Below are 19,275 nucleotides of genomic sequence, written 5' to 3'. Positions count from 1 at the left end.
GGAAGGCCCCCAGGCTGCAGTGCCGGCAGCGCCCAAAGCCGGGGTCCCTCCGGGCTCCCCGCAGCCGGGCAGGGCGGTGATCACGGCAAGGGGAAGCTCCCGACCACGAGCCTCACACAGGACAGGGAGGAAGAGCAGGGCTCCAGGGGCTCGGCCGAGGAGCAGGGCTGCGGCGGGGACAGAGGCGCTGGACAGCCGGGACCCGGTTTAGTCTTTATTTGACTCAGACGAGGAAGGGGGTGCGGGGGGCCGCGGGCTCCCCGCGCCCGAAGCAGCACACGCAGCAGGAGACAGGCGCCGTGGGACCAGCCGAGGATGCTGCCTCACCGATCCACTTCCCCAAAGACGATGTCCTGCGTGCCTGGCGCAGAGAGAGAGGGGTCAGGGCACGATCAGCCCCCCCAGAACGGGGAAGGAGCCCCCCGATAGCTATGGGAGCCCCCAGGCCAAGCAGGAAACGTACCGATGATGGCCACGACGTCCGCCAGCATGTGGCCCTGGGACATCCGATCCAGCCCAGCCTGAAGCAGAGCACAGGGACCCCCATCAGCCCCCCGCCGCCCCCTCCGCAGCCCCCCGAGCCCCCAGGGCCTGCCGAGGCGGGAGGGGACGGCTCTGCGGCCCCGGTTCGCGCAGCACCGGGGTGTCCACGCGGGGCCCAGCGTGGCTCGCCGCTTCCGGAGCGGGTGCCGTGCTGGCAGGGGCGGGGGGGAAGTGGTCAGTTATCAGCAGAGAAAGGAAACCGGCTCTAGCGGCAGAGGCACGAGAGGCGAGTCCGGGTGCCGGGGGGCTCCGGAGGACACGCAGGCCGAGGCTCATGGCCCCCTGCCCCAGCAGGCGCCGTGTCGGAGTGAGCCCAGCAAGGAGAGAGGGACAGGGAGCTCATCCCAGGCTGCACTCGTCCCCCCCAGCCCGAACCCCCCGAACCCCCGGTCGCCCCAGCCTCCCCTACCAGGTGGGCGAATCCGGGCGCCTTGATCTTGCAGCGGTAGGGGCGGCTGCTGCCATCCGAGACGAGGTAGACGCCGAACTCACCCTGCGAGGACACAGGGACAGGGCTGGCGACGCAGTGACCCTGCCAGGGGCTGGGGCTCTGTCTCCCAGCCGCAGCGCCCAGCCCTCAAACACCAGCCTGCTGCGAGAGCAGAGCCCTGGACACGACACAGCCCACTCAGCCCGGGACGGGAGAACCGCGGTGCCCCAAGCGTGGCACGGGGCAGCCAGGACACCTGTCACCGTGCCAGAGCCCGCTGTCCCTGTACCGCCTTGAGAAGTGGCACCTTGGGGGCCTCAATGGCTGTGTAGGTGGCTCCGGGGGGCACCTGGTAGCCCTCCGTGTACAGCTTGAAGTGATGGATCAGCGACTCCATGGAGGTCTGCGGAGAGAGAAGGGCACGGTCACCGAGGGTGTGGGGCCAGTGCTGGCAGAAAACGCTGCCCGTCTCCTGCCCGCGCCCCGGCAGACGGTGACAAGGAGCAAGGTGTGGGAAGCGCGTCGGTGGCCGTGTTTACACAGCCACTGGCCACAGTGAGCACATGGGGCAACGAGGCAGGGCAGCTGCCACGTGTCCTCCGCGCCGGCCTCTGCTCTGCCAGCCCCGGCCTTCACCAGGGCGGCTTCCCGGCCACGCTGGGCCGGGCTGGCAGAGCCAGGAAGGGAGATCCCCTCCAACGGCACGGGGCCAGGCCGTGTGGGGGACTTCGGCAGGTGGGGAACCTTCCCCGGCGCACAGCCGCGCTCCCTGCCCACGCGCTGCCAGGCCCAGCGGCACACGGGAGGCCCCAGCGCGCGGCGGCAGATAACATCGGCAAAACCCTCAGCGCACGCATCTGACGAGCCAGACCGTGCTTCCCGCTCACCAGCGCCAACACGCAAGGCAGCGCCTTTACCTTCATCTCCGCGCGCTTCGGAGGGGAGATTTTGGCATCGTCTACTTTGATCTCCCCCTCGGGCATCTTGTTGAGGCACTGGAGAATGATACGGAGCGACTGCCGCATCTCCTCCACGCGGCACAGGTACCTGCGGGACCCCCACGCTGCTCAGGACCTGTGCCCCGCATGGGGGGCACCCCAGGGGGAGCCCCGGCTGCCCCCGGAGCCAGCTGCCCCTGCCGAGGCCCCCGCGGCCCCGGTGACAGACCTGTCGTAGCAGTCACCCTGGGAGCCAATGGGGACGTCGAACTCCACCTGGTCGTAGACGTCGTAGGGCTGGGTCTTGCGCAGGTCCCAGTGGATCCCCGAGCCCCGGAGCATCACCCCGCTGGGTGGAGGGCAGTGGGTGAGCAGCCTGCCCAAAGCGGGGCCCCAGCCCCAAGCAGACCCCGACCAAGGCGGGCAGTCCCCCACCCGCACACAGCCCCAAGCAGCGGCCACGGGAGGACGGCGTGGGGACACCAGGCAGGTAAAGCCCAGCAGGACACGGCATCACAGCACCTGCCATGCTGTGGCCACTTGCCTGGCAGCCACTGGTGTCACTGGTCCCCAGGACGGCTCCAGTCAGCCCTGGGGACACCCACAGTCGGGGCCGAGACCTTTGGACTCAACCCCAATCCTTCCAGGGGTTGACACGGCTGCGTGGTGGCAGGAGGCTGAGGCGTCCCACCCCCCCGAAGTGTCCCTGGGAGCCACTGGACCCACCTGAACCCGTAGTTGAGAGCCTCCTCCGCCGTTATCACCCCGATATCCACCGTCCGGTTCTTCCAGATGCGGTTGTTGGTGAGCATCTGTGGGCGGCAGAGCGTCACTCACCCCCGCTCCCGGTCCGTGTCCCCTTGTCACCGCGCCGCAGGAGGAACAGCCCTATGCTGGCCGTGCCCAGGGGACAGGCAACGCGAGACCCCAGCCCTCCGGGTGCTGGGAAATGGGGACTGTCCCTCTCTCCCAGGTTTCAAGCAGAAGCCCAGCTCCCGGCCTGCCTCACCTCCTCCACCTCGTCTATCCGCAGGGAGAAATTCTTCACGAACTCGTAGATGTCGTCCATCAGCCCCAGGGGCAGATCCTGCGCAGGAGGAGAGGGAGGTCAGCCCACGCAGGGCCGGCGGGGCCTCACCCCGCAGCGACACAGGGACACCCCCCACATCCCCAACGGACCGGGGGGCTCTGCGGGGAGCCGGGGCTCGGTCGCTCTTACCTGGTGCACCCCGCCGGGGCGGATGTAGGCAGCATGCATCCGCGCCCCCGAGACCCGCTCATAGAACTCGAACATCTGCGGGCACAGAGGAGACCCCGCTGCACCCTGGCACGGCTCCGCGGGCAGCACCGGGCCCCAGACCCAACCCTCGGGCATGGCTGCGCTGCCCTTTACCTTCTCCCTCTCCTCAAACATCCAGAAGAAGGGGGTCATGGCCCCGATGTCCAGCGCGTGTGTGGTCACGGCCATGATGTGGTTGAGCAGCCGAGTTATCTCCGCAAAGAGAACTGGGAGCAGCGGGGGTGTGGGGGTGAGCACCTCCGGCCCCCATCTCCGGCCCCACGCCCCCTGCAGAGCGGGCACGGGGTCTGAGCCCCTGGAAAGCCGAGAGCTACGAGCCCTCAGCAGGAGCGGCTGCCTGTGGGACGGGAGCTGGAGCACCCACGGAAACGGTACGGGGACGCGTGGAGCCACCCCCACCTCGGATCCACTGAGCCCTCGGGGGCGGGCGGATGTTGAGCAGCTTCTCCACGGCCAGGGAATAGGCCTGCTCGTTGCACATCATGGAGACGTAGTCCAGACGGTCGAAGTAGGGCAGCGCCTGCCAAACAAACAGCCTTGAGCGGTGGCAAAGGCCTGGGACTGCCAGGAGCTGTTGGAGGCTTCACCACAGCCGGGGAGCACCGGGACGCAGCCCCCAGACACGGCATCCCCCGGCTCGGGGCACATCAAGCCTGGCAGCAGCCACGAAGGCAGCCCAGGAGCTGCGGCCCCGGGCTGGAGCAGCCAGCCCTGCCCTGGGACAAGGCGTGGAGGGACAGACAACGTCCCTCTGTGGAAGCGTTCCAGCTCAGAGACACCGCGAGGGCCCCAGGCCTGCGTCCTCGGCATGCGACAGCCGAGCTCAGTCTGTGCAACACAGCGGAGTGCGGCCGTGACAGCGCTGCCCCGCGCTGCGGCCACCCGCCCAGCCGCCCCCTCCCCCACCCTGGGCTATTTCAGGCTCCGTTTCTCCCGCCAGCAGAAAGGTTAAACCCGATGGGGACAATAAATCAGCAGAGTGTTTATAAACACCGCTGCAAACCCTGACAGACAAATAAATCCACCGAGGAGGCTGCTGGTGTGTCCGACCAGACAGCTGCAGACAGAGGGACTCCAAAAGCCCCTCACCCCGAAAGGAGACCCCTCGCTCTCCCCACGGACCGACGCTGCCCTCGGGATGGGGCAGCGCTGGGAGCCGCCTGCGCCTTACCTGGAGGTACGTCTTGTACTCGATGAGCTTCTCGGTGCCTCGGTGCAGGAGGCCAATGTGGGGGTCACACTTCTTCACCGTCTCCCCGCTCAGCTCCATGACCAGCCGCAGCACCCCGTGGGCAGCCGGGTGCTGGGGCCCAAAGTTTATGGTCAGAGTGGAGACTTTCTTGTGAGCCAGAGGGTCCTTGTCTGCGCGGGGGGGGAAAGAGGAGAGTCAGGCAGGGAGGAACATCCGTCCCCAGAAGTGCCTCGGCCTTTCCCGGCAGCACGGACACGCAGAGCAGATGCTGGACAGACGTCCAAACCCAGCTCAGGGCTTGGCCGGACATCAGGAACACTGCGTCCCCACCGCCAGCTCCCGTCTCGGCGCGGCGCAAGACCCCTGGGACAGGTCCAAGGGCCTCCCGCCACCTCCCGGGAGGCTCAGCCCGCGCTGGCTGCTCTTCCCGGGGCGCGTGGAGCCAGGCAGCTGCGTGAGCGGAGGGGCCGGCGCCGCGGCAGAGACCGGGCACGCACAGATCTGCAGATCCAGATGGCTGAGAAGCTCAGAGCCTGGCAGGGGCCCGACGCAGAAGCCCCTTGCAGCAGCCTGGGGGGCACGGACGGGGGTACAGCTCCCAGGGACTCGGCCCGTGCACCCGCACCCCCGAGACCCGGGCACCCACGGGATGCTCAGGAGAGCGAGGCAGCCCCAAGCACCCGCTGGGTCCGTGCAGGGCCCCCATGGCCCCATCTGAGCCCAGACCCCAACCTGACGCCCACCGAGCTCCCACTGGGCCCTGAGCACCCCCGGGCATCCAACGAGCCCCAGTTTGGCTCTGGAGCCCACTCAGCGCCATCCAGAGCCGCCAACTCCCCCCCCAGGGCCTTGGGGCCGCTCCAGGGCCCACCCAGGGCACCTGAGACCCTGCCAGAGCCTTTCCCAAGGCCTCAGGGTGCCCCCAGGGCGGCGACCCCCACCCCCGGACCACCCAGGGCACCTGAGACCCTGCCGGAGCCCTGCCAAGGCCTCGGGATGCCCCCTGCCACCCCCAAAGGCCTCAGGGTGCCCCAGGGTCCCCCCAAGGGCCCCAGGGCTCCCCCGCGGCCTCCACCCCTACCCTGAGACCACCCAGGGCACCGGACACCCCTAGGGGCCTCGACCCCCCCCCGCGGGGCCTCCCCCGGGGCGCCGGGCCCCCTCCGACGCCCCTCACCGTTCCAGGGCGGCGGCACCCACTTCTCCGTCTCCTTGCTGGGGTACATGACGGCGCCGGCGAACTGCTGGGCCCACTCCACGTCGGGCTGCCACTGCCGCGCGCTGCGGGGCGGGGCGGGACGGGCCAGGCCTGAGGGGGGGCCAGGCCCGGGCCTGGCCCCGGCCCCGCCGCCCCCGGCCCCGCCGCCGCCGGCCTCCCGCCGCCCCGGCCCCCGGCCCCGCTCCCCACCGCTCTCACCGGGCCGGGGCCGGCCCCAGCCGCGCCGCCGCCGCCGCCCGCAGCCCCGAAGGTGCCCGCAGCCGCCCCAGCGCCCGCAGCGCCGCCATCTTGCCCTTGGCACTGCGCGTGCGCCGCCCCGCCCTCGCCGCCGCGGGGGGCGGGGCCACGCGCCGCGTGAGGAAGGGCAGGAGAAGCCGCGCCGCCATATTGGCTGTGGGCAGCTCCGCCGCCATCTTTACTAAGGGAAACAGTCGCGAAACGGCCCCTGGGGGACGCCGCCATCTTTGTGCCGGGCAGAGGCCGGCAGCGGGACGGGGCGGTCCCGTGGGGATGGGGACGGGGGGGGACAGGGATGGGGACAAGAACAGGGGCGGAGGAGACAGGGACAAAGGGGAGAAGGGTGGAAGGGACAGGGATGGGGACACGGATGGAGACAGGGACAGAGGGGAGAGGGGATGGAGGGGACAGGGGGACGGGGCGACAGGGCGGTGCCCAGAGGGAACCAGGGGACCGGGCGGAGGGACAGGGCGGAGGGGACAGGGCCAGCCGGGTGAGGGAGGAGCGGTGTGTCCCGTCCCAGCGTGATGGCGGGGGGTCGCGGGTCCCCAGCCCCTCACGCTCGGGGACCGCTGCAGCCGGAGGTGGGCTCTGTCCCCTCCTGTGACACCCGCAGTGTCCCGTGCGGGTGCTGGGGGGGACGATGGGTGCCAGGGCGCCCTGGGGGTGCTGGGGGGGACGCCAATATTGTCCTGTGGCCAGGCTGCGCCCCTAGCCCCCCCCGCTGGGGGATTCCCTGGCTCCGGCATCTGGGTTTGCCCCGCTCCTGGGGGACACGGGGACCACCCTTCCGTGCCAGGACCCCCATGTCCCCTGTCCCCCCCGCCATGACCCCACAGCCATGGGGTCACGCCAGCTCCCGCGGCCTCGCCCTGCGTCACTGGCCACGGTGACGCCAGCGGCCGCCCGACCCCCGCGTCACGGCTGTTCCGACCCGGCGTGAGTCACGGTGGCTGCGCGCGGTGATGCCGTCCAGATGTTGGCTGCTGGGCCCCCCCCGCGCAGGGCCGTGCTGCTGGGGCTGGATCTGGCCCTGGGTGGGGAGGCTGAGTCAGGAGGAGCCCCCTGCACTGACCACCCCCCCCAGCACCCGAGGGTGCCCCACGGCCCTGACCCCAGACCTGTGGGGAGGATGGAGCTGGGGGGATACAGGAGCTGGGGGATACTGGAGCTGGGGGGATACAGGAGCTGGGGATACTGGATCCGGGGGGATACAGGAGCTGGGGGATACTGGAGCTGGGGGATACTGGAGCTGGGGGCATACTGGAGCTGGAGGATACTGGAGCTGGGGATACTGGATCTGGGGGGATACAGGAGCGGGGGATGCTGGAGCTGGGAGGATACAGGAGCTGGGGGATGCTGGAGCCAGGGGGTGCCTGAGCCGGAAGATGCCGGAGCTGAGGGACGCCGGAGGCAGCAGATGCTGCACCGGGGCAGGTGCCAGCGGCGGGGGATGTCGGCCAGAGCAGATGTCAGACCCCAGGGACGCTGCCTGTGCCAGATGCTGCAGCCAGCGGATGCCGCGGCCCTTGGGATGCCGGCTCCGGTGGCCGCTGGCTGTGGCAGTGGCTGCTGCCTGTGCCGGCAGCGGCAGGTGCCAGGGCCATGGTGGGCTCCAGGTGGGCTCCGCACCCCGCCGGCAGCACTGCTCCCGAGCATACAGGGGTCCCAAGAGTGCGGCTGAGCACCGCTGCGGCACCGGCACAGAGGCCCTTTGTGCAGCAGCGCTGGGTGCTGCCAGGTCCCTTTGTGCCAGGCCGCGTCACCCCGTTGTTGTCCCGGGGATGGCGGGGACAGCACCGGCACAGCAGCCCCCGGGGCCGCGCAGGGCACCCCAAGACGGGGGTGCCGGGGGGTGCCAGGGCAGGAAGGACGTCCGGGCCCAGCCCCTGTTCCGAGAAGGGAGGAAGCAGGATGCAGCCAGGCGGGGGGCCAGGAGGTGACTCGGGGTGTGACACAGCCGGTGGCCCTGCTGGGAAGAGCGGACACAGGGAGGGGATGGGCTGGCATGGAGGGGTCGGGAGGGGTGGAGGGGACAGGAAGGGATGAGGAGGAGGAGGGTTGGAGGGGACAGGCAGGGATGAAGAGGAGGAGGAGGGTTGGGGGGGACAGGAAGGGATGAGGAGGAGGAGGGTTGGGGGGGACTGGCAGAGATGAAGAGGAGGAGGAGGGTTGGAGGGGACAGGAAGGGATGAGGAGGAGGAGGAGGGTTGGGGGCGACAGGCAGGGATGATGAGGAGGAGGGAGCAGTGGGGTACGAGGGGGCAGCAGGTGCTGCAGGGTGTGGGAGCCCCCGGGGGACCCCCAGCCCCACACCCATCCCGGCCGCCCTGGGGCGGCCCCAAGCAGACGTGCAGCCCCCCCCCCGACCTGGGTCTTCCCCGTAGCGGCCCCGCACAGGGGTCCCGCGGAGGGGATCCCGGCGAGGGGGGTCCCCCAGCCCGGCCCCGCTCCCCGGGGACCCGGCTCTGCCTTCCCGGAATGGCCCGGGGGGGCCGGGGCTGCCCCGCTCCGCCCCCCGCCGGGGCCGCCTCTCCCGCCCGTTAAAAGGCGGCGGCGGGGGCAGCGCGGCGGGACCCGCTGTCGCGGTGCTGTCGCGGTGCTGTCGCGGTGCCCGGGCCATGCGCCGCGCGCTCCTGGCGCTCCTGGTCGCTGCCGCCGCCGGGGCCGCCCCCGGTCCCGCGTGTCCGGTCACGGCACCGGGCGAGGCCGGGACGCGGTCCCGCGTGGGGCCGGCCCCGAGGAGAGCCAAGGTACGGCCGGGGGGACGGGACCGGGGCGGGCTGGGCTGGGACCGGGATGGGATGGGCTGGGACAGGGACGGGGTGGACCGGGACACACTGAACTGGGATGGATGGGGACAGACCGGGACGGGGATGGACTGGGACTGGGATGGGATGGACCAGGACTCACCGGACCAGAATGGACTGGGACCAGGGATGGGATGGGATGGGATGGGATGGACTGGGACACACTGAACTGGGATGGATGGGGACAGACCGGGACCGGGATGGGCTGGGACCGGGATGGACTGGGACGGGGTGGACACACCGGACAGGGACAGGCCGGGACCAAGACGGGCCGGGGCAGACCGGGCTGGGCCGGGCTTCCCCTCCGCCTCCCGGGGCACCGCCGGGACCCGTCCCGAGGGGGCGACCGGGACCGCGGGATGCCGGGACCCTGCGCAGGGGTGGGGTGGGGGGGGCACCGGGGGCGGGGGGGCACCGGCAGGGACGAGCATGGGGATGGGGGGCACCAGCGTGGGGTGGGGGCAACGGGGGCCACCGGGACGGTGTGACCTGTGCTGGGAGGCACTGGCCGGCGCTGGTCCCCTGCCCCAGCGCCCCGCTCCCCGGCAGCGCTTCGCCTCGGTGCCGCGGTACGTGGAGATGCTGGTGGTGGCGGACGAGTCGATGGCCCGGTTCCACGGCGCGGGGCTCCAGCGGTACCTGCTGACGGTGCTGGCGGCAGCCGCCCGGTCCTTCCGGCACGGCAGCCTGGGCAACGCGGTGGAGCTGCGGGTGACGCGGCTGGTGGTGCTGGGCCAGGGCACCCCGGGGCCCCCCGCCACCCCCAACGCCGCCCAGATGCTCCGCAACTTCTGCCAGTGGCAGAAGGGGCTCAACGTCCCCGACGAGGACAGTCCCCTCCACTTCGACACCGCCATCCTCTTCACTCGGCAGGTGTGGGGGGGTGATGGCTGGGAGGGTGTGGGGGGTCCAGGGGGAGCTGCAGGGGTCTTTGCCCCCCCAGGGCTGTTTGGGTGCTGGGTGAGCCCCTGGGCTGTCCATGGGTTTTGGGGCTGGCGGTGTCCCCGGGGCCCATCCCAGGGAGCCTGGGCATTGGCTGGGTCTGGGGGTGCCCCTGAGCCCCCCCCCCATAACCCGTGTGCCCCCAGGACCTGTGTGGGGCGGCCACCTGCGACACACTGGGCATGGCCGACGTGGGCACCGTCTGCGACCCCGAGCGGAGCTGTGCCATCGTGGAGGACGACGGGCTGCAGTCGGCATTCACGGCCGCCCACGAGCTGGGTGAGCGCTGGGGGCCAGCGGGGGGGGGGACATGCCTGCTGCCCCCTGTGAGCCCCCCGGGGCTGACACTGCTGTCGCCCGGCACAGGCCACGTCTTCAACATGCTGCACGACACCTCACCGCACTGCCAGGACCTGAACAGCCGCTCCGGAGCCACGCGCCGCGTGATGGCTCCCGTCCTCTCCTCGCTGGAACCTGGTGAGATGTGGTCCCCGTGCAGCGCCCGCTTCATCACCGACTTCTTGGACAACGGCCACGGTATGACCCGGCACGGGGGTCCCGGTGAGCAGGGGTCGCGGTGCACTCAGGGACCCCCGTGCAGCGGTGTCACGTCCCCGCAGGTCACTGCCTCCTGGACAAGCCTTCGGAGTGGCTGCAGCTGCCCTCAGCGCTGCCGGGCAGCGTCTACCCGGTGCTGCGGCAGTGCCAGCTCGCCTTCGGGCCCGACTCGCGGCACTGCGGCGACCGGCAGCCGCCCTGCGCCTCGCTGTGGTGCACCGGCCACGTCGGCGGCCGCGCCGTCTGCCAGACGAAGCACTTCCCGTGGGCCGACGGCACGCCGTGCGCGCCGGGCAGAGCCTGCATGGACGGGCTCTGCGTCGGCCTCAGCCGCATGCAGGAGCTCACCGTGAGTCCCGGCAGCGCAGCGCGGGGGGTGGCTGGGTGGGCGCTCACCTGCCAGCACCAGTGTGACCCCTGCGTTGCGTTTTCCGGCTGCAGGTGCCCGTGGATGGGGGCTGGGGGCCGTGGGGGCCATGGGGCGGCTGCTCGCGGACCTGCGGCGGCGGCGTCCAGCTCTCCCACCGCAACTGCACCGCGCCGGCGCCTCGCCACGGCGGCCGGTACTGCGAGGGCAAGCGCACCCGCTTCCAGTCCTGCAACGTGGAGGAGTGTCCCGGCAGCACCCGTGAGTGGGGTGGGGATGGCACCGGTCGCCGGGGGTTGCGGGGGGCTGGGGGCTGCCGCCGGTGCTGACTGCCTCGCCACCTCGCAGCCCTCGCCTTCCGGGAGGAGCAGTGCGCTGCCTACAACCATCGCCCCGACCTCGTCAAGGGGCTCCCGGCCCCCCCGGACTGGGTCCCACGCTACAGCGGCGTCCCTGAGCGGGACCAGTGCAAGCTGACCTGCCAGTCCCAGACCCTGGGCTACTACCACGTGCTGCAGCCGAGGGTGAGTGTCCCCCGCCCGCGGGCGCCCCGGGGTGCTGCCGACGGGCGCTGACGCCGTGCCGCGCCGCAGGTGGCCGACGGGACGCCCTGCTCACCCGAGAGCACAGGCGTGTGCGTGCAGGGACGCTGCGTCCCCACCGGCTGCGACCGCATCATCGGCTCCAAGAAGAAGTTCGATAAGTGCATGACGTGCGGCGGCGACGGCTCTGGCTGCACCAAGGTGTACGGCTCCTTCGCCAAACCCCGGTAAGCGCCCCGAGAGTGGTGGCGGTGGGGTGAGCGTGTCACCCGCAGGCTGCCATCACCCCTCCAACCCCCCTCTGCCCCGCAGCTACGGCTACAACGACGTGGTGACCATCCCGGCCGGTGCCACGCACCTCCTGGTCCGGCAGATCTCGGTGTCGGGCAGCGAGGACGTCTTCCTGGCGCTGCGGCGGCCGGACGGCAGCTCGCTGCTCAATGGCGGCTACGTCCTGGTGCCCTCCACGACCGACGTGGTGCTGGTGGGCGGCGCGACGCTGCGCTACAGCGGGGCCACGGCAGCCACCGAGACGCTGGTGGGCCGGGGGCCGCTGCGTGAGCCCTTGGTGCTGCAGGCGCTGGTGGTGGACGAGCGGCGCCCGCCACGCTTGAAATACAGCTTCTTCGTGCCCCGGGCGCCGAGACGCCCGTCGGAGGCCTGGGAGAAGCAGAAAGCCGAGATCCTGGAGATCCTCAGGAGCCGCCGGCGTGAGCAGTAGCGGCACAAACCCGGACGGGACATGGCTCTGCCGGGAAGCAATCCCGGCGGCACCGCCGTGCCTATTTATTTGGTTATTTATTGCCTGCCGGGCGCGGGGGCACTGTCCATGGGACGGCGTTGGGCGGCCCCTCGGCAGAGCCCCGGCAGGCTCGTGCCACGCACGGGACAGACCCTGGTGCAGGGAACCGCATCTACCTCAGCCCCTCCACGGGCAGAGCGGGGGGACCCCCTGGGCAGGCCCCAGGCCCCCCCGCCCCACGCTGCCCCCCCGGCGCAGCCACCCAGTTGTAATTTATTGCAACGCCGTTATTTAAAGCTATTTATGGAGCTGGCTGTGGTGTGTTGTGATCGGCGCAGCGGTGCCAGGCACGGCAGCGTCCCTCGGGCACAGCTGCGGCGGTGTTAACCCCCCCTTACTGGTCCCAGCGCAGCCCCCGCGTCGCTCCCAGGGCCTTTCCCCTCCCAGGGGGCCACCAGCACCCCTTGCCCTCCATGAACTGGGGCCACCAGCCTTGCCCAGAATGGGACTTCACCGGGTGCTTCCCTTCGGGTGCAGCCCCTCGGGGCGGCCGTGGGACCGATCCCGTCTCTCAGGGTTGCAGCCGGGGCGGTGGGCACCCAGGGCCCAGCCGTGCTGCCAGCCTGCCCGGAGACACCCCGGCATGGCCCCCCCAGCCCCCGTGGAGCCCCGCACACCGGGGCCGGCCGCCTGCTCTGCCGGGGACCCCCAGGACCCTGCTGCTGCATTCGGCACTGCCGGGTGGGTGCCTGGGCTTGGGGGGTTCGCCCTGGGGGGCAGAGGGCTCTTGCTGCCAGGCACGGGGGTGGTGGAGCTTCACCGTGGCTCCGCATCCCGGCGGGCCAGGCGGGGGGAGCTTGGGGCAGGGGGCGGCAGCGGGGCAGCCCGGGGGGCTGCAGCTCCGGGGGAAGGGCCGGCAGAGCACGAAGCTTTGGGGGGGGGGAGGGGGGAAGAGGCGTGAGCCGCGCTGGGGGTCCCGGTGGGCGTGCGGGCAGCGAGCACCCCCCGATCCCCACCCCGGCCCCCACACCTGGCTGCTGCCACCGGGCTGGGCACCCCGCTGTGCCCCCCGGACCCCCGCCCTGCGCCCACCCCCTCGCCCAGCTCCCGCCCGCAGAGCCCGGCCGTGGGCCCCAGGCGTGGGGCTGCCCACGGGGAACAGGCACCCCGCCCGCACCCACCGGCGCAGGAGAGGAGCGGGGGGCGGGTCCGGGTCCGACCCCCGGCGCAGCTGCCGGCCCGCGGGCGGACGGGCGGGGGTCTCGCAGCCCCCGGTGCCCCGGCGCGGGGGACCCGTGCGGGCGGTGCCTGGGGGCAGCGGGGGGCGGCACACCGCGCAGCACCGCGTCTTCCCCCGCCCACCGGAGCCCCCGCCGCTCCCCCTTCCCCTTCTCGGGCTCCGAGAACCACGGCCGGGGACGGGACACAGCGCGCCGGGAGCTCCCGTTCCCCCCCCCGCGCCGGGGGCTCCGCGGGGGCTTGGGGGGGCGGGCGGAGCCAGGGGGGCAGCGGCAGTACGGGGGGGGGGGGTGTTAGGGCGGCGGCGTTGGGGGGGCGTGGGGCCGGGACCCCCGATAGCGGGGACACCCCCGGGCACGGCCCCACTTCCGGCTCGAACCCCGCGTCCAATCGGAGCGCACCCCTGCCGTGACGCCACAGCAGGGGCGGGCCCAACGAGAGGAGCGGTGGCGTGCGCGGTTGCTGCGGCGACGCGGCGGGGCGGGGCTGTAAGGGACACGCCCCCTGTGGGCGGCGCCTGCGGAGCTCCCTCCCGTCTCCGGCTCGGGCTCCCCCGCGTCCCGCCGTCCGCCCGCTCGCGCAGCCCTGGTGCCCCCCGGCGCCTCGAGGGGCCCCCGCCCGCTCCGCCGCCCCCGCCGGGACACCCGGGCCCGGCCCCGCCCTCTGGCCCGCCGGCCCCTTTAACACCTGCAACGTCAGGGAGGCCTCGCCCCGCACGCCAGCACGCCCCGCCCCGCGCCCTCACTCGCTCCGTTCCAAGATGGCGGCGGCGGCCGGGCGGGGCTGAGCCGTTCCCGCCGCCCGCAGGTACCGGGGGCCCGGGCGGGGCGGGGGGGTCCGCGGCCCCCCCCCCCCCCCCGCGGGCCTGACCCTTCCCCTCCGCTCCCTCCCGCAGCGCCCGCGATGCGGCCCCGCCCGCCGGCCGCCCCCCGCCGCCCCCGGTGAGCCGGGCCGGGCCCCGCCATGCTGCGGCGGCTGCTGGAGCGGCCCTGCACGCTGGCGCTGCTGGTGGGCTGCCAGTTCGCCTTCGTCGCCTACTTCTCCCTGGGCGGGTTCCGCAACCTGACCGCGCTCTTCGGCCGCGCCGCCGGGCCCGCCTTCGACTACTCCCGCACCCACGACGTGTACGCCAACCTCAGCCGGCTGCTGCCGCGCCGCGCCGCCCGCCCCGACCCCGCGCACCCACCGCCCTTCTGCCCCCAGCGCTCGCCCTTCCTCGGTGAGCGCCCGGCCCGGCGCCGAGGGGAGCGGGGGGGGGGGGCGCGGGGGGGGCCCCCGCGGGGCGGGGCGGGGGGAGCGGCCCCCCCCCGGGGCTGCCCCGCCGCCCCCCGCCAGGCCCTGCCTCCCCCCGCAGTCGGCCCGCTGACGGTGAGCTTCAGCCGGGTGCCCACGCTGGAGCAGATCCAGGCGAAGAACCCGGCGGTGCAGGAGGGCGGCCGGTACCAGCCCCCCGCCTGCGAGCCGCGGTCCCGCACCGCCGTCATCATCCCCCACCGCAACCGCGAGACCCACCTGGGCCACCTGCTCTACTACCTGCACCCCTTCCTGCAGCGCCAGCAGCTCCAGTACGGCATCTACGTCGTGCACCAGGTGAGCGCCGCGGGCGCGGGGGCCTCACCGGGCTCGTGCCGGGGGCCGCCGCTGCCAACCGGCTTTCGCCGCAGGCCGGCAACTCCACCTTCAACCGGGCCAAGCTGCTGAACGTGGGGGTGAAGGAGGCGCTGAAGGATGAGGAGTGGGACTGCCTCTTCCTCCACGACGTCGACCTCATCCCCGAGAACGACCACAACCTCTACACCTGCGACCCCTGGAACCCCAAACACGTCTCCGTGGCCATGAACAAATTCGGATACAGGTGGGCGACGGCGGCTGGCGTGAGCCGGGGGACTGGCCCTGGCCTGGGCTCAGCGTCTCCCCTCCTCTTGCAGCCTGCCGTACCCCCAGTACTTTGGGGGGGTCTCAGCTCTCACCCCTGACCAGTACATGAAGATCAATGGTTTCCCCAACGAGTACTGGGGCTGGGGCGGCGAGGATGATGACATCGCCACCAGGTAGGACGCCGTGGGGACCTGCCGGTCTCGCCGTCCCCCGTGTTTGTGTCCCGCCGGGAGGCCCTGGCCGCTTGCCGGGCCTGGGACGGTGTCACCGCGCAGGACAAAAGTGCGGGGGCCATTGCGCCGCAGTGGGGGGGGGGGGGAGGCAGGTCGTGTCCCCACGCCATGGCACCCTCAGGTGACGCGGCAGTCGCCCTTAGGGTGCGCCTGGCCGGCATGAAGATCGCCCGCCCGCCCATCTCCATCGGCCACTACAAGATGGTGAAGCACAAGAGCGACAAAGGCAATGAGGAGAACCCGCACAGGTCGGGGGGCTGGCGGGGGCGGGGGGGGCCGGCGGGGGGCTGGGCGGTGACACCACGTCTCCTGTGTCCCCTCCAGGTTTGACCTGCTGATCCGCACGCAGCGGATGTGGACGCAGGACGGGATGAACTCCCTCACCTACGAGCTGCTGGCCAAGCACCTCCACCCGCTCTACACCAACCTCACGGTGGACATCGGGACGGACCCCCGCGCTGGCCAGGGCCGCAGGGCGCCCGCACCGGGCCATGAGGGCCAGAGGTACCGCAGCAGCACCAGCCTCTTCCGGGAGGAGATGCTGCGCAAGCTGCCCTGGGACACCGCGGGGTGGGGGAGCCAGGGGCTGTCGCTGTCTCCCCGGCTGCCCGTGGCCACCGCGCAGCAGCCGCCGGCGGGTAACGGCACCCAGGGCGGCGGGAGCTCCCCCCCGGCACCGGGGGTCACCCAGCACAGCCCCGAGGCTGCCAGGCAGGGCGATGACCCCCCGGGGAGCAGCGCCGGCGCGGCTGTGGCGCAGGAGGAGGGGACCCTGCTTGCCCGCAGGGACAACCAGAGCTTGCCACAGGGTCCCCACTAGCTGCTGGCCACCGCGGCCCCCCCACGGACTCTTGCTTGCCGTGACCTGGCGCAGGGAAGGGACCCTCGTTGTGCACGGGGTGGAGGAGCCGCAGCTGGGCTGGTCACGCTGTGGCCTCGCTGGAGAGACGGGGGGGAGCAGCGAGCCCCGGGGGCAACCGCCCAGGGAGCTGCTGGCCGTGGGGCCAGTGCCTGGTACTGGGGGGCAACGCCAGCGAGGGGTGCAGGGAGCGCCGGGGTCTTGCCTGACGCCGTCTCCCTGCAGGCTGTGGTACCTGAAGACGGTTACAGGCTGCGCCACTGGCGCGTGGTTATTTATTCTATTTATGAGCTGCTCCCTGGGCCTTTATAAGGGTTTTTCAATTAAAAAAAACACTTTGTCCTACTACTGCGGAGCTGCTGGGCGCCGGGAGGGGACGCGGGGACACCGGGGCTCAGCACGGCTGCCCCAGCAGCTGCCCCACAGCCGCTTTGGCGCTGGCGATGCACTCGTTGACGGAGACGCCGGCGTAGGAGGCCCCGACGAGTGTGAGGGGCAGCTGCTGCTCTGCCAGGAAACGGGCGATGCGTTCTGCAGGGACAGGGCGGGTGGTGGGCATCTCTGCGGGGGCCGGAAACCCCACGCCCCGGCCCCCTCTTACCTGTGCGCTGCCAGTGGCCCAGCGTGTACTGGGGGATGCAGGCCTGGGGGAGGGAACAGCCAGTGAGCTCTGAGGGAACCCCCGGGAACCCCCCCGGCCCTGGCGCCGCAGCACCATCACCCACCTGGTGCACGCGGACGATGGAGCGGGTCGGGGCCGGCTCCAGGCCCAGCTGCTCCCGCACAGCCACCTGCGCCCGCCGCAGCAGCAGTGCTGGTGCCGCTGCTGCCGCTGGGTCCCCGAAGCTCTGCCCGAACCAGGCGCCTCCCAGCATCACCTGTACGGCACCAGCAGCACCGTGACCCCCCCGGGTCAGCCCTGTCTGCACCGTGAGCCCCCGGGTCATCCCCGTCCCCCGCCCGTCCCCGGCCGCTCACCGTCAGCCGGACGGAGGCAGGCCCCGTGCCGTTGTGCTGGGGGAAGGACACTGAGTCATAGATGATGCCCAGAAGCGAGGGGTCCTCGGAGGAGGGCACCAAGTGCCCAAAGCCCTGGGTGGGAGCAGCAGCGTGAGCACGAGGGGGTCATGGGGGGTTCCAGGGGACCCATGTGGGTACCAGCATTGCCCGCGGGCACCACTCTTACCGTGACGGGCAACGCAACGCCCTCGTACTGAAGGTTCACCACGGCCACCGACACGGCCGGGATGCGCCGCAGCTCCTGGGCCAGGGGCTCAGCCTCAGCCGGCAGCACTGCAGCCAGGGCTGGGAGGAGAGGGGACATCAGGGAGGGGATCCCCCCTCCTCCCACCCCGGGGACCCAAGTGTCCGTGCACCCCCACCCCTACCTGCGGCCGGGAGGGCACTGATGACGTGGTCGGCTGTCACGGTGCCGTCTGCCAGGGCGAGCTGGGGGGAAGTAGAGCAGTGGGGGGGGCACTGGGCAGGGGACCCAGGCACCCCCGGCCCCAGGGCCATACCTGCCAGCGGCCATCGGGGTTGCGGCGCAGGCGGCGCAGGGGCGCGTGGCAGTGCAGCTCGACGCCGCACGGGCGCAGGAAGGCCGCCAGCGCCTCGGCCAGGGTCTCCATCCCACCCCGCAGCGACCACTGGCTCCAGCGCTCAGCCCGCGCCCGCCGGCTCAGCCCTGACTCGGCCCCGTGCTCCTTCCCTGCGGGTGACAGCGCCGGTGTCCCCCCATGCTGCTGCGGTGGCACTGGGGGGTCTCCCCCTCACGTCCCCCCAGCCCGGCGCTCACCGGAGCCCAGTGCCAGCCCCAGCAGGACGGATCGACGGCGCCGCTCGGCCTCGAAGAGCGTGGGGAAGCAGGAGCGGACGCTTAGCGCCCGGCAGTCCCCGGCGAACACTCCCCGGCACAGGCTGTCCACGGCGATGTCGGCCACCTGCGGGGACGCGGCCGGGTGAGGCCGGTCCCCGCCCGGCCCCTGCCAGGCCCCGATAAGCCCCCGGCGCTATCTCCCCACGCAGGCGCCCACCTCCCGGCCGAAGCGGCGATGGACGAAGGCGTGCACGCTCTCATCGGGCTCTGTCCCGGCCGGCGCCAGCAGGTCCCGCACCCCGCTCCAGAGCAGTGCCCGCGAAAAGGGCGGCACCGGCCGCAGCAGGCCCCTGGGGACAGGAGGGCTCAGGGGAGGGCGGCCCGCGGGCGGCACCGGGGTGACGCTGGGGCCGGCACCTACCCCAGGCCCGAGGGCAGCTTGTGCAGGGCTCCGCCGGTGTAGAGGAATCGGTTCCGGGAGGCCGGGTGGTCCCTGGGGACGGGCAGGACGTCACCCTCCAGGCCGAGCTTGGAGACCTGCGGGGACACTGGCAGGGCGGGTGCGGCGGGGGGCACAGGACCTGCCCTGGGGCGGCCTCAGCTGGACCCCGGCACCTGTGCAGGGACTCCCAGACCCCTGCACCCACCCAGGGACCCCCTCCAGACCCCAACGCCCTGGACCAGCCCAGGCACCCCTGTCCCCCAGCACCCTGCGCCCAGCCCTGGGACCCCCCAGACCATGGCACCGTGAGACCCCCGTGCCCTCGTGCTCCCAGGGACCCCCCCAGACCATGGCACCGTGAGACCCCCGTGCCCTCGTGCTCCCAGGGACCCCCCCAGACCCGAGCACCCACCCAGGGACTGCTGTCCCCCAGTGCCACAGGCACCCCCCTCCAGAGCCCCGCTCCCTGGGAGCCCTCGGCCCCCTCCCCAGCCCCGCGGACCCCCTCCCCCGCCCCCTACCATGCGCAGGGTGTCGGCGCCCACGGCCCCCCGGGCGCGGATGCTCCTGGGCCCGTGCTCGAAGACGGCCCCGTCGGCGGCGCGGGTGGTCTGCAGCCACCCCCCGAGCCGGGCGCTGCCCTCCAGCAGCAGCACCTGGGGACACCGCGGTCACCCCGGGGACGCCGCGAGGGGGTCCCGGCCCCGGCCCCGGCCCGGCCCCGGCGCTCACCTTGGGCGGGCGGGGGCCGCGGGACAGGTAGTAGCAGGCGGCCAGGCCGCTGATGCCGCCCCCCACGACGGCCACGGTCGGCGGCATGAGGGACCGGACCGGACCGGACCGGACCGGACCGGACCGAACCGGGCGGGCGGGCTGAGCGCCGGGGCACCGACACCCGCGGACGACCGGCGCGGCCCCTCCCCCCCGCACCGCTCCCTGCGCGCGGGATTGGCGGGCCCCGCCCCTTCCCCGCGACTGATAAGGG

General features: G+C 72.7%; 4 protein-coding genes across 5 annotated transcripts; 2 read left to right on the top strand and 2 right to left on the bottom strand.

Moving 5' to 3' along the window:
* Positions 1-201: 201 nt before the first annotated feature.
* Positions 202-5,924, bottom strand: NDUFS2 (NADH:ubiquinone oxidoreductase core subunit S2). Its single transcript, XM_075445430.1, has 14 exons — positions 5,821-5,924; positions 5,581-5,684; positions 4,383-4,573; positions 3,611-3,731; positions 3,305-3,417; positions 3,131-3,205; positions 2,921-2,998; positions 2,638-2,723; positions 2,141-2,260; positions 1,891-2,020; positions 1,281-1,376; positions 953-1,036; positions 464-521; positions 202-361 (listed from the first exon to the last, which is right to left on the bottom strand). Exons 1-14 carry the CDS (start codon positions 5,907-5,909, stop codon positions 324-326), a joined length of 1,383 nt encoding a protein of 460 aa, XP_075301545.1. The 5' UTR covers positions 5,910-5,924; the 3' UTR covers positions 202-323.
* A 2,556-nt stretch (positions 5,925-8,480) lies between these two features.
* On the top strand, positions 8,481-12,128 carry ADAMTS4 (ADAM metallopeptidase with thrombospondin type 1 motif 4). Its single transcript, XM_075445428.1, has 9 exons — positions 8,481-8,612; positions 9,219-9,542; positions 9,758-9,890; positions 9,978-10,148; positions 10,232-10,518; positions 10,611-10,797; positions 10,885-11,060; positions 11,130-11,305; positions 11,391-12,128. Exons 1-9 carry the CDS (start codon positions 8,481-8,483, stop codon positions 11,797-11,799), a joined length of 1,995 nt encoding a protein of 664 aa, XP_075301543.1. The 3' UTR covers positions 11,800-12,128.
* Positions 12,129-13,979: 1,851 nt separating this feature from the next.
* Positions 13,980-16,339, top strand: B4GALT3 (beta-1,4-galactosyltransferase 3). Its single transcript, XM_075445344.1, has 6 exons — positions 13,980-14,278; positions 14,414-14,649; positions 14,724-14,914; positions 14,988-15,110; positions 15,314-15,418; positions 15,495-16,339. The coding sequence occupies exons 1-6, from the start codon at positions 14,023-14,025 to the stop codon at positions 15,988-15,990; spliced, it is 1,407 nt and encodes a 468-aa protein (XP_075301459.1). The 5' UTR covers positions 13,980-14,022; the 3' UTR covers positions 15,991-16,339.
* On the bottom strand, positions 16,336-19,202 carry PPOX (protoporphyrinogen oxidase). 2 transcript variants are annotated; one of them, XM_075445342.1, is made up of 12 exons: positions 19,023-19,202; positions 18,812-18,946; positions 18,270-18,385; positions 18,066-18,198; positions 17,828-17,972; positions 17,550-17,740; positions 17,418-17,478; positions 17,216-17,334; positions 17,008-17,121; positions 16,755-16,907; positions 16,631-16,673; positions 16,336-16,560 (listed from the first exon to the last, which is right to left on the bottom strand). In XM_075445342.1, exons 1-12 carry the CDS (start codon positions 19,107-19,109, stop codon positions 16,424-16,426), a joined length of 1,434 nt encoding a protein of 477 aa, XP_075301457.1. In that variant the 5' UTR covers positions 19,110-19,202; the 3' UTR covers positions 16,336-16,423. The 2 variants fall into 2 exon arrangements, with proteins under 2 accessions (XP_075301457.1, XP_075301458.1); XM_075445343.1 differs by lacking the exon at positions 18,812-18,946.
* Positions 19,203-19,275: the final 73 nt, after the last annotated feature.

Source organism: Opisthocomus hoazin, chromosome 30 (assembly GCF_030867145.1).
Source record: "Opisthocomus hoazin isolate bOpiHoa1 chromosome 30, bOpiHoa1.hap1, whole genome shotgun sequence".
NCBI lineage: Eukaryota > Metazoa > Chordata > Aves > Opisthocomiformes > Opisthocomidae > Opisthocomus > Opisthocomus hoazin.
This window is presented reverse-complemented; position numbering and strand designations above follow the sequence as displayed.